This window comes from Molothrus aeneus, chromosome 3 (genome assembly GCF_037042795.1).
Source record: "Molothrus aeneus isolate 106 chromosome 3, BPBGC_Maene_1.0, whole genome shotgun sequence".
Classification (NCBI taxonomy): Eukaryota; Metazoa; Chordata; class Aves; order Passeriformes; family Icteridae; genus Molothrus; species Molothrus aeneus.
The window spans coordinates 14,498,968-14,518,395 of NC_089648.1; the positions used below are offsets into that span (position 1 = coordinate 14,498,968).

Genomic DNA, 19,428 nt, shown 5'->3' on the forward strand with positions numbered 1-19,428 from the left:
GCAAAGTAACCAGATGGGATTTTGAATCATCTGTTTCCTGGGAGGTTGAAATTTTTTTGCTGGCTGAGTGCTTTACTTGTGGTGGGGAAGATTTTCTTTTTTGGTGTTTTTTAACAGCAGCAGAATGCTTTTCTTTTTTGCTGTTTTTCTAACAGCAGCAGAATGCTTTTACTGCTGCTGTTAGAACAATTTCAGGTGTTTTCTAAAGTGACTATATATTGTTTTCCAGCCACAGTTGCTACCAAATGGTTGGTTTATTTATGTTTGATTTTTTTTTTTAATTTCTACAGTTGCTTTTCGCATTTATGATATGGACAAAGATGGCTATATCTCAAATGGAGAGCTCTTCCAGGTCCTGAAGATGATGGTTGGGAACAATCTCAAAGACACTCAGTTACAGCAAATTGTAGATAAAACCATAATTAATGCAGATAAGGATGGTGATGGAAGAATATCCTTTGAAGAATTTTGTGCTGTAAGTAACTTCTAAAGAAAAATTGGGTCATTTACAGAGAGAGGAAAAGAAAAAAACCTCTGAAGTGCTACTCTGGAAAAAGAGTAAACAGTTAAAAGGTGCATTTTTATGAACTTAAGAGGTTTACTGAACAGAATGCTTAAAGTAGCATTTAACACTTGGAGGGGTTGATTTTAACCCATGTGATACATTTGTTTAATGTTGACAGAAAGTTTTAAATTCTTTTCTCAAAAAAAGTAAATGACACATTGAATCTTGATCCTTTGAAAATTGCAATAATGAGTGTTTACACATTGATTTTTAAATGGTATATTAAGGAAGATACACTTGATAGCATGGTTTGGGCATTGCTTTTTTCCCCTAATCTTTGAATTTACAACTTCAGTTCAAACATAACTTATTCATACTCAAAAAATATGTGAGTTCTAAAAAAAAGAGGGGGAGGGAGGGTGATGGAAATCTGCCTTGCTGCCAGCTACTAAAGTGAAAAGATTCTATTGTTTTCATTTTGGGGATTTTTCTTTTAAGTTTAATTATTTTTGTGATATCATGTAAAAAACATATTGTCTGCAAAGAAGTTAGAGCTACAGCCTGCAAATGCCTGGATTACTGCATTAGTTGTTTTTCTTGTACTGGGCTGTCATCTTCCAGCCATCCATCAAATGTGATGTTGCCTCTTCTTTTGTCTTTGGGCTTCTGCCCAGGCTTCTTTCCTTGTGCTATTGAGGGATTTTCCTCTTCTTTACTTTGAATTTCTTCAGTTTTTGTTGACCTCATGACAAGACACTTTTTAGTTCTACAACATCTTATTCTTATTCTTGCATTTTACCCTCTCTGAATCTGGTGCCATGTATCTACAAAAATGAGTTTTAATTTGTTGTCTTTGGCACATACCCTTTGGCCTTTAAATTTTGTTCCTGCATTATGAAATGTTCCTCTGACATGGCACCTTTCCTTTTCCTTCTGCTCTGCATGGATCACACACCTGTGAAAACTGGTAGTTCTTTCCTGAGTGTGTGTTCTGTCAGAAATCCTGCTGCTGTTCCTAAAGTACTTTCTTTTTCCTGGGAAGGTTCACAGTTTTACAGGGTGTTTTAGAAGTCACCATTTTATTTAACCTGCACAAACATACAAGGTCATAATATGAGATAGAGAGGAATGCCAGAATGGTGTTGTTTGCACTGGTTTTCAGGCCTTTAAGCGTGTAAATTGTACTAATTGTACTGAACTACCTTGGTTTGTACATAATTAATTTAATCTCTCACAGTACTTGTGAAATGTAAATCAGTTTGGAGCGGCCAGGGAAGTACTGCCTTTATGATTGACCTCAGTGCATCTATTGAGTGTGTTCTTTGCACTTTGCTAATTTTCAATTCTCGTGTTTCTGAACCTTGTTTTTTCTCCCAGGTTGTAGGAGGCCTAGATATCCACAAAAAGATGGTTGTAGATGTGTGACTCTGTAGGGCACAACCCAACACTTTTGCTTTCTTCTCCATCTCTGAAGATCTGCTCAAGACGTCCAGCAATGCTCTCTGTGTATTTAAATGGAAGTATTTTTCTCTGTGAAGCCACATTTTCCAACATGAGCCTCATGAAGCCAACTAAGTGTTATTGAACTTTTATTCTCTCAATAACTCAGTGTAGCACTTTAAAGTCTGAAGGACAGCAAAGATGGAAAGAGCATATCAATGTGGCGGAGAAAGGGAAGGGGTTGGCTTTTTAATTTATTTTTCTTCATCTTTTATAACAAGGAAATATCTATCTATCTATATATATATATGTGTGTGTGTATTTATATATAGATATATATGTAGCTTTCTATATGTAGTAGCTAGGTGGGCTTTAATTTAATATACTTGATTCAGAAACAAACTAGAGTACAAAGTGCCAAGCAGAATATTAACAGTTCAATATGTGGATATACATCCTTACTTTTATTTCACACAGTTTTATATATATAATAGGAGAATGTAAAGTTTTAACTGGGTCTTAGGTCAACTCTTTTCCTGTGACTGTTCAGATGTTTCTATATATTGAATGGCTGACAAAGCATTGCTTCTTATTAAATCACCTTAATTACTGGTTTTTTTGTAACACAGGAGACTAAGTTTCTTTTTACCTGTTAATATATTACCAGGGACCGTGTCTCTTTGCTAAATAACTTAGTTCAGTTCTACTTAATATATTCTATATAGTTAAATGCTACTGCCAAGAAGTAGTCCTCATGTACATAGAGTGACTGTGGAATGCATTGATGGCTGTTAGATTCCATCAGCTAGGAACTGGGAGCAGTTACAGCTGTCCTGAAGCCAAGACAACTCTGCTGTTCTGGGTTCAATTTAGATACAGCTGCTTAAGGTGGTAGATGCATATACAATTTTCTCTTGTGCTTAGCTTAATGAAATTAGGATCAACATAACTATGCGGGATTCCCATCTACTTATTTTATACAGTACTTAGATTATAAAATGTTCTTGCCACTTAAATTCTGTTGTTTCACCCATGATAGTTTCCCCCCTTGCATTTAAAAAATACTACAGGTAGCTAAATAACTGGTAATATTTTATATATATATGTATATATGATTCATACAGGGGGGGAATCTTGTTAATGTATGCCATAGAGGAGGAAAACTTCACACTATCTAAATTTATACCTCTTGCAGTTCTCCAGTCCTTTTCCTGGAGAATTTTTTTTCTTTTCTAAATTTGTCCATATCATAATTTGTAATGGAAGGTAACTTGATCTGTTTGTGTGACATAAAAGTAGCGAGCCATGTTTTACAACTTTGTATCATCCCTTCCCTTTTCTGCAGTGGTACTATTGGCTGGAAGAAAAACATTTGCTAGATTTTTTAGGACAGTACATCTTTCCTGTATAGTAGTTTTTCTATTTAAAAAAAAAAGTTTTATAATGAGTGGTGGAAAGTACAGGTTGTCTGAACCTCTTCAATCAAGCACCTGTCTGCCATAGCTGTTCCTTCAACTGAGTGCTGCACATCATGGGCTCTGTCTGTAAGAGAGAAATCCAGGTGCTTAGTGTCCTTGCATGACATGAAGTTTTGCATGTAGATCGATTTGAAATGTTCCTCTTGTTTACATAATTTGCATAATTAAAAAGATAATGTTGCCAAACTTTGGTAAATGTTAATGTTCAAAACAAAAATCTCCACTACATGTAACTTTTTTCTTCTTCTGGATCAGTACGTGGTTTATAATCCCAGCCAGTGGTTGTATCTGTTCCAGTGTCAACTGCCATGTGCTCTGCTTCAGGGGGGGAATTAGTCTTTTGTGAATTTTTTGTACATAAGTATTTGTTACAAACATTTTAGCAAATGCTTTCAGTTTTTCTTGCTTGTGCATATCTTGGCTGGCATTATAGGAATTAGTGCTAATGTTACTTCCTATGGGGGACTGGAAGGGGAGGGTTGAGGTTTTTTTTCAGTTTGTGTGGGGAAAAAAGATTTATGTTGAATGTTTAGTTTTTCTCTGCATGCTACATCGTATATTGTGGGAACTATAAGAACCTTCATACTGTATGAATACAAAATAAAATATTTGAACCTTAGCTGGGGTGCTCAGTACCTTTCCTGTTCACCTTAAAGCAGCTCTGCACCTTGCTCTGAAGAAAACTTGTTCATATTTTTTTGTCCACTCCTTGATTATTAAGATTTACTGAAAAACTCCACAGGGTGCAGTCTGCTGAAAACAACCAGGGGTCATTTCAGTGTTTCAAGACATGTTGAGGTTGTTTAATGGCACATCTGGTTCTCTTTGCTAAATGTTCAACGTGGATAACCTACTTTGTTTGAAATCCCAGTGGAAAGTGGTTTTAAAAAACAAACCAACCCCCCCCTAACATTAATGCAGGTGGAGAATAAAAGGCAGTTCATGTCTCAGAAAATGTCTGAGCTTTGTATTGATGACACCAGCCCTTCTTGCACAGGTGTACCTTTCACAGCAGCTCTGTGCTGTGCTCTTTGAGGTGCAGGTGTTTAGACATTGTGTGCTGCCCTTTCCCTTCTGCTGCTTTGGGTCAGTGTAGGTATGCACCTAATTTAGGATAAACATCAGTTTTGTGTGCTCTTGCATCACTCTCCTTTATCTTTGAAGCTAATTGAAATAAATGACATAAGCAGCCATGGAACAGAAAATGTAGTGAGCAGGTACATGTGCCTGGAGTTGCTCAGAATGCACACACTGTCCCCTGTATCGCTCAGACTGCTAAACTGTGTGTGCTCAAGGTACTCCAGCAAGTCTTACATCTATTCACAACTGAAGGCTTGAATCAATTTGGCTGTAGTGACAATCTCATACTGTGAAGCACTATTCTGGAAACTTGGACATTGACCTAAATACTTAATTTGCTTGTGTGTTTGATAATCTTATTTCTGTTTTCATTCCTAAGCCTGACTTATTTATTTTGCAAGACATTTTGGAGAAGGTTACCTGGCAGGTTTAGGAGAAGAGGGTCCATTTTTAAATCTTACTGGGAGTGGTCACTCTAATTTCTGCCCCTACTTTTGCTGCATTATGCTACTTATGTAGCATTTTAAGGAGACACACAGGACCTTACAGTTGTTTGTGCTCTGGTACACTGGAACATACTTAACCTTGTGGCTCTTGGCTTCACTAGCCTGTCCTTACAGATCATATGTAGGAATTAAGAAATCTATATGTGTGCAGATTCAGGATTCAGTTCAAATATGTTATTTACCCCTTCATACTCTTTTCATGTGATGCATTATTCAGCAGCAGCACTCAGTCGACAGCCTGCATTCCAGTTGACTCCTTCTTCTTTCAGGAAGATACAGCACACATGATGTGTGCTTATAAATGCTTAACTCTGCCAATTCCTTTAGGCTCGAAACATTAAACACCAAGGCTTTCTGAAGAAGCAGCGTCTTAAGTCTGATATTCAGAAAATCCGTAATGAAGCAGGTTTTTGTTTGAGGCTGTTCAAGTAAAATCATGGACTTTTGACATAAACACAATTTAAAACCTCTTTTAATAACTAGACAGAAACATTAGGTGTGTTCAAGTCAGACCACATGGCCAAAGTCAATCAGACTGCACGAACAGTTGTGGTTTTTTTCTGGGCTTCCAAATCCAGCAGAAAACTGATGGCTTCTGTAGCTCTTGGCTTCTCCTGTGTTCAGGAACCTGGACTTCCAGCCCCAGTCCTCGGTGGTGCAGCTCAGAACCTCTCAGCTGCTCTGCTGGCCACTGCCCTAATATTGCCATAAACTTTGGATGGAGGACTTCCTGCAGAAAAAGGCACAAATCTACTCAAGAAATGTAATCTGTCACAAAAATGGATGTGTTGTGCTCATACCTGTGTTAAAAGTGGAGAACTAAGCCAAAGGGAGAGAAGGATGGGTAAGGTCAGTCACCATCTTACTGCAAGTGCAGAGCTCAGCTTCTGCTTTCAGAGTGGGTTGCTCCCTCTGTCTTTTGAGACCCCTTAGGGAATGCTGCAGCTAAATCGAAATGCAGAACATCTTTCTGCAATGTGGTGAGGGTTTTGGAGCCAGAAAGCAAGTCTTGGATTCCCTGCTTCTCCCCCAGATTTTTCTCTTAAGAGCAACAAGCCAACTGCCAGCAAGCTATTTTCTCCAAATATAGGTGTGGACAGGACAGGGAAGAAGGTGAGAGCCACAAAGCAGTTTCTCAAACTGCAAGATTTATATGTAGTGAAAATTAGATAAGAGGACTTACCTAAAATTAGATTGCAAATTGCTGTTCGTGCCATTTTAATGTTCTGAAAAGATCCCAAAATATGAATTTTTCTGTAAAAAGAAAAGTAGCAGTAGTTAACAGTAACTTAAGAGATTGCACAGTTAATAGAGAACTGGAAGTTAGAGATAAATGTGGAATTTTGTATCAGTGTCCTAGTGTCTTTTCTACGCTTGTAAACAAAAAAAACCCAGCCGAAACCAACAAAACCTACAACATAAGACTTGTGCTCTTTTAAATCCTTTAAAAATAGATTTTACCATTTGCAAATTTAACAGTGTAGCAGCTTCAGGAGGAAAACATTGCTGTGTTGGTGAGTTCAACTTTGATTATTCGTAATAAGGAATTCTTATGCTGTGGGGAGTGACTGAATTCTAGATGCGCTGGTGACACCATCATTCTCATAATAAAAGGTGAAATAACTTGTATTCATTAAAATATTCTCTTAAATATTTTTTCTTACTACTACTCTATAACAGTTTCATAAAATTTAAGTTATCTTTGTTTCTGGTATAGGACATGGATTAGCTGAGGGGTTGTGCTTTGCCTAGGAGGAAGTCAGTCTGTACTTACGTGTCAGCAAGAACGATGCGTGTCCTGGTCACATTTTCTATGGTAAATTTGGTTTTTCCACCTTTCCCTGCTATTCTCCCTATTGCTCTTGACAGATGATCTCCTTTCAAAGGTTTGACTGAAATGAGAATAGCATGACCAGGGTAACAGCAGTGGTGTGTATTCCTGGAAACAACTTGTGCCAAGTACTACAAAACCAACTTCACTGGTCAACACAGATCCATCTGGATTTCAGCTTTTTTTTGACTAGTAGTGCACACTGCAGCCAGTGCTGACATGGGGTTTCTGGCTCGCAGAAGTCTCCTTTAGAACTGCAGAGAAAGGCACTGCACTTTGTGTTGAGGAAATGGAATCAAAGTGCACCAAGCTAACACTGGTAGAAATGATGTAGATCAGGTTTAGATCCTGCTCAATCCCAGTACTACATAAAATTAGATGTTTCTGACTTTCCTGATCCGTGAGGGCAAGCGATAAAAGTGGAGCAGAGGGAAAGAAAAAACAAATCCATAGTAGCAGGATGCACACATGACTTCTTGAATGCTGCATCAAAAAATACTTACCATCTGTAACTTCAAATGACTCTAGAAAAAGATCATCTAATCTGATGAGAGCAAGGGCATCCTAAAAGAGCAGGAGATCTGTTATCAGCAGTTATTTTGTTCCAGTAACACAGCTGAAAGCTGCTGTTCTCTTTATACACACAACCTAGCAAATAACAACTAAAGTTAAATCCACCTTTTTTTAACAGCAATACAAATATTTCCATCTAGAGAATCCTACACAGGTTTGGATGCCCCTGCATTCAGCCCTGCCTCCCCAGTGCTAGTGGATCCAGTACAGGTCTAGAGCAAGGAGCAGCCCCTACAACACTGAAAAAAGTGGGTTTGTTTGCTCCAACAGGCCCAGTCCAATTTAGTATCTACTGATAATCTGGATGAGTAGTCCACCTTTAGCAAATTTGCAGATGACACCAAGCTGCAAGCCCAAGTGGCGATCTGCTGGAGGCTAGGAGGGCTCTGCAGAAGGATCTGAACAGGCTGGATAGATGGGCCAAATCCATTAATATGAGGTTTAGTAAGTCCATGTGCCGGGTCCTACACTTTGGCCACAACAGCAACCAGGTAGAAAGGAACCTGGGGGTTCAGCTGACAGCTGGCTGAATACAGCAGTGTACCGACACGACCAAAAAAGCAAATGGCATCCTGGCCTGTATCAGGAACAGTGTGGCCAGCAGGACCAGGGAAGTCATTCTTCCCCTGTACTTTGCACTGGTTAGGCCATACCTTGACTATTATGTCCACTACTGTTTTGGGCACCTCAATTTAAGAAGAACTTTCAGATGCTCGAATGTGCCCAGAGAAGAGCAGCAAGTCTGATGAAGGGTCTGGAACAAAAGTCCCATGAGAAGTGGTCGAGGGAGCTGGAGGGGCTCAGCCTGGAGAAAAGGAGGCTCAGGGGAAACCTCATCACTCTCTACAACTGCCTGAAAGGAAGGTGTAGCCAGGTGGGGGTTGGTCTCACCTCCCAGGCAACCAGTGATAGGACAAGAGAACACAGTCTTAAGCTGCACCAGGGGAAGTTTAGGCTGGATATTAGGAGTAAGTTCTTCACAGAAGGAGTGATTGGGCACTAGAATGCACTTCCCAGGGAGCTGGTAGAGTCACCATCCCTGGAGGTATTTAAAAAATGACTGGATGTGGCACTCAGTGCCATGGTTTAGTTGATAAAGTCATAGGTTGGACTTGATGATCTCAAAGGTCTTTTCTGACCTCGTTAATTCTGTGATTCTGTGAGTTTTGCACAGACTGGAGGTTATTGGCTTGGGCTTAAGAAAAATGAGCAGTCTCTACCAGTGCAGGGGACCTCAGAGAGAGATTATTCCTTTATGCTTGTCTCACACAACCTATGTTTTCTGTTTATGTGCTGTTTGTAGGCTACTTTTTTATCCAGCATTATCTTAAGAAACTGGATGTCTACTCCTGTCACAATTTCTAGAAAACATTGATTTCTAGAAAACCAGCTAAGGATTTTTCTCTCTGTAATTTTTCTCTTTGTAATTTGCAGAGAAGCCAGGAACAGACCAGTAAACTGGAGCAATCTCACAATCTGGTTGTTGGGAGACTCACCTCTACTTGAAATCCAAGTATAAAGGCTTTCACAAAATCAGCTGCTTTTGTCAGAGCACTGAGATCCTTAGTCTCTTGACAAGTCTGCAAGACAAGAAGTTATGTTTGCAAATTAAGACCAGGCAAGTTAGGATCAGAACTTTAAAGATCAGCCTGTGCTCGGAGGGGAGAGAAGAGAAAAGCTGCTGAAAATCTGCACCACCACTGACTGAGTAGAACCCTATTAGTGGAGAAAACCCAAAAATACCACCAACTAAACTGTAACAGCAAACAGCAGGAAAAAGAGAAGGATGGTGATGTCAGGAGAGTTATTCTAATGACAATATTCTAAATATACCTTAGCAGATGAATGAAATGAATTTCAAAGTTTTATATTGATAATGGATATGGGCAAAATAAAATTACCTTGATTAAGAACAAAACTACCTTGTTTTTCACCAGACATCATTTCATATCAAAAGGTGGTGTTAAAATCCCAAGGTTTTCTCCTGCACAGTTATGGAGTGAAACTGCAGGAGTTCCTGCTCCTCCCTACCTTTCCCATGAGGTTATTTCTAGGAAGTAAAGTAAAGGGATAATTCTGTCACCTTTCCTCCAATTCCTGCCATCAAACTTGTGATAACATTTCATGGTTAGGAAGCAAAATTCCTGTTGTATTTTCACTATTACAAGATCTGTCATGTCAGTGGTGCTAATACAGTGAGTTGTATGTCAAAACTTTAGATATGCCCTTAAAAATTCCTGATGTGAACATTCCTCAAGAGGAATAAGGATAAAGAATGAGTATCTACAAGAATTATAGGTTTATACTGGTGTCTGTGCCCTAAGGTATTCCATTGCAATCCATTAAAGAAAAATCACATGCTATTAAACTATGGGCCCTTATCATCTGCCACAAACAAAGGCATTAGGAGATTCAGCGCCCCCTTAAAAGATACTGTTTACTGTCACGTCAGTATTTGGTAACCTTAAATAGCCATAAACCATTGAATTACAAAATCGTATCTAAGGCATGGATGAAAATTCTTCCTTAATGTACATAACTTTCTATAGTACATAACTTTCTCCTACAAAAACTGAACACTCCCCCAGCTTCTGCTGGCTCCTTCTGGAACAGATCTGTAGTTTTGGATTTTACTTGCAGTAATTACTTGTTCTAAGCAACAATTGCCAGATGTGATCCCTGGGGAGATGACACCACACAGTTTCCATTTTTCCAAGCATTATATGGGATTTACGACTTCTCTAGTCTTAAATCTGTGGACCAAGAACACCCATGAGGAGAGGCCCTGCTTTTCAGGAGGCAGAATCATAGAACGGTAAGGGGTTGGAGTGGACCATAAGATCATCTAGTCCCAACCCCCCTGCCACAGGCAGGGACATCTGTCACTAAACCAGGCTGCTCAAGGCCTTATCCAACCTGCTTTGAACACTGCCAGGGTTGGGGTAGCCCCGGCCAACCTCTTCCAGTGTCTCACTACTCTCACAGTAAAAAAATCCTTCCCAACATCCAAACTCAATCTTCCTTCTTTCAATTTGTAAACGTAACTCCTTGTCCTGTCACTACAGTTCCTGACAAAGAGCCCCTCTCCAGCTTCCTTGGAGGCCCCTTCAGACACTGGAAGGTGCTACGAGGTCTGCACACAACCTTCACTTACCGGGGAAGGCCCAAGAAGTTGCTTCCCTTACCTTGATCTCAACATTTCTCGTTTTCAAGTTGAACCTGATTTGAAGCTGCAGATGCTCCACAATGGGCGTGAATATCTTCATCCAGTTCTCCTTAAGCGGCGTGTACCTGTTGGCCGGCACTGGGATCTTCCTCAGCTCACCTTTCCCAACCTACCGGGGGCGAGATGCAGCAGGCCGTGAGGCGGGGGATAGCGGACATCCGGGAGCGGCATTTCCCCGGCACCCCACGTACCCCGAGCGCCTCGGCGGCCACGGGTGGGAACGCCGGCCTCTTGCTGGGCCGCGGTTCCGCCCTGTCCATGGCAGCTCCCGCCGCCGGCTCCTCGCCGCCCGCCCGCCGCTTCCTCCGGCTCCGCCGGGACACGACGCTGGTGAAGCCGCCGCTCACGGCCGCCTCGGTCTCCATGCTGGCCGCGGAGCACACGTGGTACGGCTCTCGCCGGAAGGGGCCGGCGGGCGCTTCCGCCGCAGCGGGGGAAGGAGTGGGGCGGAATGTTGGCGGTGCTGGGTCCGGAGCGGCCGCAGGTGGTGTCGCACGTCCAGCAGGCGCTGAGCTACACCGTGTTCGATTGCAAGTGGGTGCCCCGCAGCGCCCGCCTGATGTGCCTGGGCAGCGCCGCCCGCGGCACCGGTGTCATCCAGCTGTACGAGCTGCACGGAGCCCGTCTGGAGGTGCTGCGGGAGGTGAGCGCGGTCCCCTCGGGAACAGCTGCCGGGACGTTTGTCCAGAGCCCGGGGATAAAAAACAGGAGCTGATTTGCATGTTAAATGTGCTGATTCACTGATACCCTGTCGTTTCTTGAAAAGAAACGCTCACCACAATTCCCTGAAAGGTTGTAGCCGGGTGGGAGTCTCTCTTTTCCCAGGCAACTACTGACAGAACTTAAGCTGCTGAGGTTTTGATTCGACCTTAGGAGGAATTTCCTCACAGAAAGGGTGATTAGACATTGAAATGGGCTGCCCAGGGAGGTGATGCCGTCACCGTCCCTGGAGGGGCTGCCCAGGGAGGTGATGCAGTCACCGTCCCTGGAGGGGCTGCCCAGGGAGGTGATGCAGTCACCGTCCCTGGAGATGTTTAAGGGAAGACTGGATTTGGCACTCAGTGCCATGGTTTAGTTGACAACGTAGTGGCCGGTCATAGGTTGGACTCGACCATCTCAGAGGTCTTTTTCAACCTAACTGAGGCTGTGATTCTGTGATTTTGTTTACTGCTGTGTTTTGTACGTTGTTTTCATGTGTTGTGTTATGGGTTTCTGGTTTCTGCCTGTGTTTGGCTTTTTTGGGGGTGTTATTTCGTTTGTTTGGGGTTTTTTTTGGGGGGGGGCGGTTTAGGTTGGTTGGTTGGGTTTTGGGGTTTTTTGGCTGGTTGGTTGGTTTTTTGCTTTTTTGTTTGGTTGGTTTTTTCTCTCAGATTGACCTTTGAGTGTTCACTTCTTCTGAGACGTAGCAGTTCCTCAGGTGCATAAGGCCCTACTAGGCCACAAGCAGAGTGTTTTCTTCCAGACCAGTAACCTCGACCCTCTGCTTTTCTGTGCACAAGGACTGAACTCAAAGTGCAGCTTGCCTTCAATAACATTTTGGTAGTATTTTGCACCAAATATCCCATGTGTGTTTCGCTGACCCTTGCCCGTGTGCACTCCTGAGAACTGTGTGGCCTGTGGGTGTGTTTGCCTTTTCCATGTGCTGACACAGACATTTCCTTTCTTTAAAAGATCAAAAAGCCCAAACCTATAAAATGTGGAACTTTTGGTGCTACATCTCTGCAGCAAAGATACTTAGCAACAGGAGATTTCGATGGAAACCTTAACATATGGTAAGCACAGATATTTTCTGGAAGCATTTTCACTTGATGTTGTCCATGTCTGTCTGAACAGAGGTTTCTGTTTGTGGATTTTGCATGAGATGCTCTCCATGCTGCCCATTGCTTGGTTAGGACCTAGTGCAGGCTTCACTGGCTGTTGTATTTGGACCATGCCTGTTTTGTAGAAACAACACAGAATTCTGCGCCGTGTTTAATTCAGTGCTGCTTCACTCCCATCTTCTGTGTGCAGCTACAAAAACCTGTTGAAGTTCTGTGAGGTTATCCTCTGATAGAGGCTTTTGAATGGATGCATGAGTACAAACAAGAGGTTGTGTTCAACCTAAATTTCATGTCTAGATTAAATATATATTTTTAATCTTGACATTTCAAATATTTCCTCTATGTCCCTGAATTACTGGTATAATTAATGTCTGGGTAAATTTATGATCAAATAAAGTAGTAGTGTCAAAAGGGATTTTTTTTATTATCATTATTATATTGCCCTGTGTCAAGGAGCTACTGGTTCTTGTTGGAATAGCAAGACTTACATAGACAGCTACTAGTTGAAATGTAAAATAAAATTCCGAAGGATTCTCAAAGAATCGGAATCAGTGGGAAAGAACCATGAAACCATGAAACTCTAGCAGTAGTCAGAGCTAGGTGGGGATCAATGAATCAAATTATTTTATAGACCTACTGAAAGTAAAGATACTTGGAGTATCTTGATCTGTAGTGTGATTCATTTTTGAGCCCAGCGTGTAAAACTGGGTCTGAGTGGTTGCTGTGGTGAATCTCACAACTGCCTTTACAAACAGGGAGGTCCAGAACAGAGCCAAATATTTTGGAGAAGTCCAAAGCAGTAGCCAAAGAAGGAATCAAACAAAGACTCATGGTTTTTATGATGATATCCATATTTGTTCTCACCATTAATCTGAGCTTTCATGATTTGTGCTCAAGTTTCCTTTCATTTTTTTACAAATCCTGAGTGTCAAGGAAAAATGCCATGTTTTCTGTTCTTTTTCTTTCTTGCCTAGGAATTTAGAAGCTCCTGAAATACCAGTGTATTCTGTGAAAGGTCATAAGGAAATCATAAACAGTATAGATGGTGTAGGTGGCTTAGGAATTGGGGAAGGTGCACCAGAAATTGTGACTGGCAGTCGAGATGGTGAGTTAGTGAACTCTGCAAGTCTTCCCAGTTCATGTGAGCCTGCAAGCTCTTGATGGCAGGGCATAGTCTGCCATCTGAACTAGTTACAAGCTGTTGCAACTAGTTCTTTGTACACTGTCTTTTGAATCTTTCTTGGGACCGATTTTCTCTAGTTCTTCTAGAAGCCACAGATAAGCAAAAGGTACAGTTGTCACTGGACACGAGACAGAAGGAACACAAACCATGATAAATGCAAAATATCAGCTCGAGAAAATACATCTTTAACAAATGCTTTCACTCTGTTTCTGTTTGGTTTTGTTGTTCTTTCTTATGTCCACAAAACACAGCGCGGCTTGCTAGAATTGAAAGAGTTGCTCCTGTCTTTTGAATGATTAAGATGAAAAGCAAAGGGCTTTCCTGGGAAGGGGAACACAGTATGACAGTGTATTCCTAATACAAAATCTGTTGTCTTTCCCAGGAACTGTGAAGGTGTGGGACCCAAGGCAGAATGACACTCCTGTGGCTAATATGGAACCTGTACAGGGGGAGAGCAAAAGAGACTGCTGGACTGTGGCATTTGGTAATTGATCAGATTATGACCATTCCTCCCTCTCACATGATTGTGTTTTGATGATTGTCAATGTATTTCAGGATGTTATGGAATACTTTATTTTGCATGGATGCATAAGTAGCAGGTTTTACTTTTCCACACTGTTAAATTTATGTGTGGGTTTTTTTCTTCAAAATAAATCAGTTTTGTGGGTTTGTGATAGGTGGGTTTTGGATTCATTCTCTAATCACTTTTGGTCACTGTTTGTAGTTGGACTTGATCATCTTGAAGGTCTTTTCCAACCTAAATGATTTGACGATTCTGTGGTTTCACAGATAAGCTGCACAAGCTTTATTTATGTGTCTAGAAATGTAAAAATAGTGTATTTAGCTGTGTGGTCCGGAAGGAGTGTAAATGTTGCCATGTACCGGGAACTCACCACTGTTGTAGTGTAGTTGCAGCTACCAAGCATTAAGGAGTTAATTTAAGAGAAGTCCCTTGAAGCTTAAGAGCAAGTTAAAGAAAACAGCAATGCTTGATGTCAGCTCTGCATTTTTCTTTGGAGAGAGCAAAGTTGCTTGTGTCCTACACAAGATTTTGCTAAACCCTTCAGGTTTGAAAATCATCCAGTTCAGCACATCTTAATATCCCAACAACTTTTTGTTGTTGTTGTATAAATGGAAGTTGAAACTGCAGGCCTGGAACTTCTGAAATTTACAGGCTAAAGAGGTTTTGTGTTTTCTGGTAAATTCTCTCTCTGTGTCCAGGTAATGCTTACAATCAAGAGGAACGTGTTGTATGTGCCGGATATGACAATGGGGACATTAAATTGTTTGACTTAAAAACCATGTCACTACGATGGGAGACCAACATTAAGAATGGGGTAAGGAAATCACAAAAGTATTTTTCATTCCAGCTCCTATGAAGGATGGAAAAATTAAAAGGACTCTGTCTGTGTGAAACTTACCCAGAAGATGTTTCTGCTGAGATTGTACCAAGGAATAATTTTCTTTAGGTTCAGCATGTTGTACCCCTCACATTCTTGATGAGGACATTTTTCAGTGGATTAATGTTTTCAGATCAACGTGTTTATTTCCTGTTTGATGATGAAATTATTGTGGAATTAAGCAATGATTAATACATATTTACAAATCACAAAACACCCATTTTTTTTAACAGTGACTAAATTACAAGACTGAATTTATCTTGTTCTATATCCAGGTTTGCAGTGTGGAGTTTGACAGAAAAGATATAAATATGAATAAGCTGGTGGCCACATCACTTGAGGGAAAATTCCATGTTTTTGATATGAGAACTCAGCATCCAACCAAAGGTTTTGCTTCTGTTTCAGAGAAGGTATGGGGAGACTGAGAATTTCTTAATAAGAGACAAACTTTCTAAATTCATGCTGTCAAATTACTACAGGTGTAGTACAAATAGGTAAGAAATGCCCAGGTTACTTCATAATTGTTTTGTTTTGTTTTGTTTGGTTGGTGTTGCTTTTTTTGGTGGTTTTTTTTGTTTTGTTTTGTTTTTTTGTTTGTTTGTTTGGTTGGTTTGGTTTTTTGTGAATTTTTTCAGGGCTTTTTGTGGTGGTTTTCTTATTTTTTTGTTTTTGGGTTTTTATTTGGGTTTTTTTTTGTTTGTTTGGTTTTCTTAGTGAACAAGATCTGGTGGTAATTCAAGAAAAGGCACTTTTATGGTGAAGTTCTTTAGGACTTCCCTTTTTTAGAAAAGGCTGACTTTCAACTTAGTATCTCTTAGTATTTTCTATGCTATCATTCAGAGCAAATAAGGTGTTGGAGGTACTTGATTCTGAATCAAAGAATTTTTTTAGAGAATGAAACAATAAATTTAACTTACTTATTTATAAATAATTTTGTAATAAAATGTGAAAATAGAATTTGTTGTTCATTTAGCGCATTTAAGCTTTTCCTTGTGGACATTTGCAGACAGATATACATTAAGTCAGAGGACATGTTGGGGTTTTTCCCAAAGTGATTTCTGTTGCTATATGATCTTAGTTCCCTGGCTGAGGTTTGAGTTGTTGACTGTGTGTTTTGTTTGCACAGTGTAATATAGTCCCTTCCAGTAATGATTTTAAGAGATATCATACAATGAAATTAACCATCCACTATGGGAAGGCTGGCCTCTTTTCATACAAGTGATCTCTGTTTTAAGATTCTGTGTCCTTTCCAATGAAGTTCATCTCCAAATGACTTCTGTACAATGCTGATTTCCTTTTGTTAGGCACAAAAATCTACAATTTGGCAGGTTCGGCACCTGCCACAGAACAGAGATATATTTATGACAAGTGGAGGATCTGGGAGCCTTCATCTCTGGAAATAGTAAGTGATCACTTCTCCATCCAGGACTAAGAAATCAACCATTTAATGTTTTAAGAAAGAATCTTCCTGAAAATGATGAGTGGGGTCCTGCTTCCAATCTCAGAATATCTGGTTAAAATTATTGCTTACAAATGCCGAAGAAAGGGTGATTTCAGTGTCAGTACTTGATCTGGAATCTTGAATTAATCCCTAAAAGAATGTTACAGCACAGGTGAATCTTGCCCTTGTTGTCTTCATGTAATGAAGATCTAATTGTATCCTTGGTTAACAAGGTGAAAAATGGAAAAAAATGGGTTTCTTGAAATTCTAATATGGTAGCAGTTACATCTGAGAAAAATATTGAAAGCCTTGACTTAATCATTCTTATATTTACATTTTTTTACATTACATGGAAAAATAATTTAATAGTCTTAAATGCAATGAGTTGGTGCATTAAGTTTCAGAAGCACAGTTGTGATGAAAGTTGGCTGTGGTAAAAGCCAACCAGTTAGAAAATGAAGATCTGTAGGATAGGGGTGTCAGGATTCAAAATTTCCCACATCCTTTTTTCTTTCATGAAATGTCTACTAAAGTATGCAGTGTAGATATAGCTGGATATGATTATTCATTACTTTTAAGACATTTATTTGCCTTATCTGTAAAGCAGGAAATAAAGACGATGATGATGTATTTGTATCAATACATTTCTAAGTAGCTGTTTTTGTTTAATTTTCTCATTGGCAGTGAGTACCCAGCCCAGCGCTCGAAGAAAGATTCAGAAGGATCTGAGATGGGCGTGGCAGGGTCTCTTAGTCTCTTGCAGAATGTGACTCTGTCAACACAGCCCATCTCTAGCCTGGACTGGAGCCCTGACAAAAAGGGACTTTGTGTCTGTGGGGCTTTTGACCAAACTGTGAGGGTGCTGATAGTTACAAAGCTTAACAAAATTTGACAAGAAAACTAGAATTTCTGATGAGAAAGCAATATAGTTTGCAGTCTGTAAGTATGGGAGGGGGAGCCCTTCTATTTCTAATTTAATTTCTTCTTTAATAAAACTAGATTAAAGAAATAGAAGCCAGATTTTTCTATTGAAAGATCAGATACATGCAATCAGAGTTGTTTGGCTGATTGTGCTGTCATGACTTGAAGTTGCCTGGGCACAAAATTTAACCTTCTAGAAATGTGAATTTACAATGAAAATAAAATGTGCCTTTGTGTTAACACAGCTCTGTAATTGCAGAGTTCACTTGGGTTTGTGTTCAGTTTATTCATATTGCAAATCTCTTCACGCTTGTTAAATGGTTTGGCTTTATTTGATATAGTGTTGTCCATGTGCATTCATGCAGTGGGAACCACTACAGAAACTTGTTGTGTTACTGGATTTATTAATTAGAATGTTTGTTTAAGTGACTTAGGATTCTTTACTACAATGGAGAAAGCATAACAAAGGCTAAAGTACTCAGGTTTAAAGGAGTAAGGTTTTTATTGAAAATCATACTGAAATTAAACTATCGAGTAAAATGCACTGTTTTATTATTTTAGTTGGGTTTCCTGTTAAGTTTATGTTCTGTTGCTTTTATATCTGTTTTCAACTTGATATTCTACAAATAAAATTGTGTAGTGTTTTCTTAATATGAACAAAGTATATTATTCAAACATCCAGAGATTTAGAGAAGTAATGTATAGAAAAACCTAACAGGCTAATAAACCCTAAACTTTGTGGAATGGAGAAATCCTTCATGCCTCTGTAGCAGAGGGTGGGCAGGAGGAACATTACAGTAGACCATAAGCAAGGTGTGTCTGTGGAAGTCCTTGGTTTTAGTAGGTCACTGATACTCTCCTCTACAAACTTAGGTTCTTGTATTTCATATTTAGCAAGGGCCAGCAGGGATGAAAACACAGGCAATGTAGGCTAAATATTTTGTGGAAGACAAAGATTTATGAGATTCATTTGTCTTCCCTAAGACTTGATGGTTTGCTTTCAAGTGTAATATTTAGTATCTGAATTTTTTGACCCAAGTAACCCCATCTCCTTTTGTGCATGGTGTAATATTGAGAGCATATTCTGAAATTATTTCAAATGTTGTCCTTCTTAGGGTGCATTCCAGCAGGAGGGAACCATTACTCTGCACTCTTGGCTGCAGCTTTGGGAGTGTGGAATTCAAAGAATTCAAGTGCTTTGAGTCTAAAATGCACTGTTCAAAGACGGCTTCCATTAGCTTTGTCCTGTAAATAAAATATACTCACTGAAAGGTGTGAAAGGCTGTGGAAATAGGTAGAAATAAGTTTTCTCTCTTTAACAGTAACCGAATCAACCAGAGAGTGACGTAAGAAAAAACTCTCAGTGTAGGTACCTGCAAGGGAAAACAAAAATCTCCTGAGCATAGGACTGGGCTCTTGGTGCTATTTTTATGTACTTGTCCTGCAGCAAAAATGTCCCTTTTTAATTCAAACAATTCTGGGGAGATCTCCTAATGGGATACAACTTAGAGCAAGAACTATTAAACAACAATTCTTAAAGCTCCATAGGCCTCAAAAATATGAAATGTATGTTACCTCTGTGCTATTCCTTGTTTTGTAAATGAAGGAATGTGTTCCCCTCATGAGTAGAGGGCAACACATAGTTTCATGAAAACATGACAATTTGCATATAAGGAGCTTGCAAAAAACTGAGAGCTGGAGGAAAGCACAGATGGAAGGTGGTGTGTCCTTGTTCCTTAAAAGGTAAGTGGCTGTACCTATGTACCTGCAAAATGAAAGGCAGTTACTGTCTGGAGAGAAGAGCTCTTGCTTGTGCCTGTACTGTGCATCATCTCCTCAGCAGATTGGATTTCTGCTTCTTCAAGGCTAAACCAGGAAAAGCTGCCTGTGGCAGCCCAGCCTGCTCTATTTATAGTCCTTCCCCTTCTTGCTGAAGTGTGGCACCTTGCCTCTGCAGCCTGCAGAGCTGAAGTGTGTTCTAAATAAAATCAGTGCATCTGAGATGTCATGCCCAGACCAAATGC

The 19,428-nt window shown here is 40.1% G+C and overlaps 3 protein-coding genes across 3 annotated transcripts in view; 2 read left to right on the forward strand and 1 right to left on the reverse strand.

Moving 5' to 3' along the window:
- PPP3R1 (protein phosphatase 3 regulatory subunit B, alpha) overlaps positions 1-4,042 on the forward strand; it is a 38,662-nt gene extending 34,620 nt beyond the window's left edge. The window contains exons 5-6 of the mRNA XM_066546329.1: positions 291-475; positions 1,883-4,042. Coding sequence (XP_066402426.1) covers positions 291-475; positions 1,883-1,930 — 233 coding nt within the window. The 3' untranslated portion in view covers positions 1,931-4,042. The remainder of the gene's footprint in view (positions 1-290; positions 476-1,882) is intronic.
- Positions 4,043-5,463: 1,421 nt separating this feature from the next.
- Positions 5,464-11,045, reverse strand: PNO1 (partner of NOB1 homolog). The gene is made up of 7 exons (XM_066546331.1): positions 10,831-11,045; positions 10,599-10,748; positions 8,910-8,993; positions 7,344-7,404; positions 6,784-6,901; positions 6,193-6,263; positions 5,464-5,739 (listed from the first exon to the last, which is right to left on the reverse strand). The coding sequence occupies exons 1-7, from the start codon at positions 11,002-11,004 to the stop codon at positions 5,672-5,674; spliced, it is 726 nt and encodes a 241-aa protein (XP_066402428.1). The 5' UTR covers positions 11,005-11,045; the 3' UTR covers positions 5,464-5,671.
- An 8-nt stretch (positions 11,046-11,053) lies between these two features.
- DNAAF10 (dynein axonemal assembly factor 10) lies at positions 11,054-18,055 on the forward strand. The gene is made up of 8 exons (XM_066546330.1): positions 11,054-11,282; positions 12,311-12,411; positions 13,434-13,564; positions 14,025-14,126; positions 14,864-14,979; positions 15,318-15,452; positions 16,347-16,444; positions 17,168-18,055. Exons 1-8 carry the CDS (start codon positions 11,091-11,093, stop codon positions 17,373-17,375), a joined length of 1,083 nt encoding a protein of 360 aa, XP_066402427.1. The 5' UTR covers positions 11,054-11,090; the 3' UTR covers positions 17,376-18,055.
- The last annotated feature ends 1,373 nt before the right edge of the window (positions 18,056-19,428 follow it).

Excerpts from the sequence above, each read along its gene's own strand:
- PNO1 (XM_066546331.1), bottom strand. The coding sequence starts at position 11,004 with ATGGAGACCGAGGCGGCCGTGAGCGGCGGCTTCACCAGCGTCGTGTCC. Across the intron at positions 7,405-8,909 it reads TACTTGGATTTCAAGTAGAG|GATGCCCTTGCTCTCATCAG; the intron begins GTGAGTCTCCCA and ends CTGCTCTTTTAG. Across the intron at positions 6,902-7,343 it reads GTCATTTGAAGTTACAGATG|TCAAACCTTTGAAAGGAGAT; the intron begins GTAAGTATTTTT and ends TTCTCATTTCAG.
- DNAAF10 (XM_066546330.1), top strand. The coding sequence starts at position 11,091 with ATGTTGGCGGTGCTGGGTCCGGAGCGGCCGCAGGTGGTGTCGCACGTC. Across the intron at positions 15,453-16,346 it reads TTGCTTCTGTTTCAGAGAAG|GCACAAAAATCTACAATTTG; the intron begins GTATGGGGAGAC and ends TCCTTTTGTTAG. Across the intron at positions 16,445-17,167 it reads AGCCTTCATCTCTGGAAATA|TGAGTACCCAGCCCAGCGCT; the intron begins GTAAGTGATCAC and ends TCTCATTGGCAG.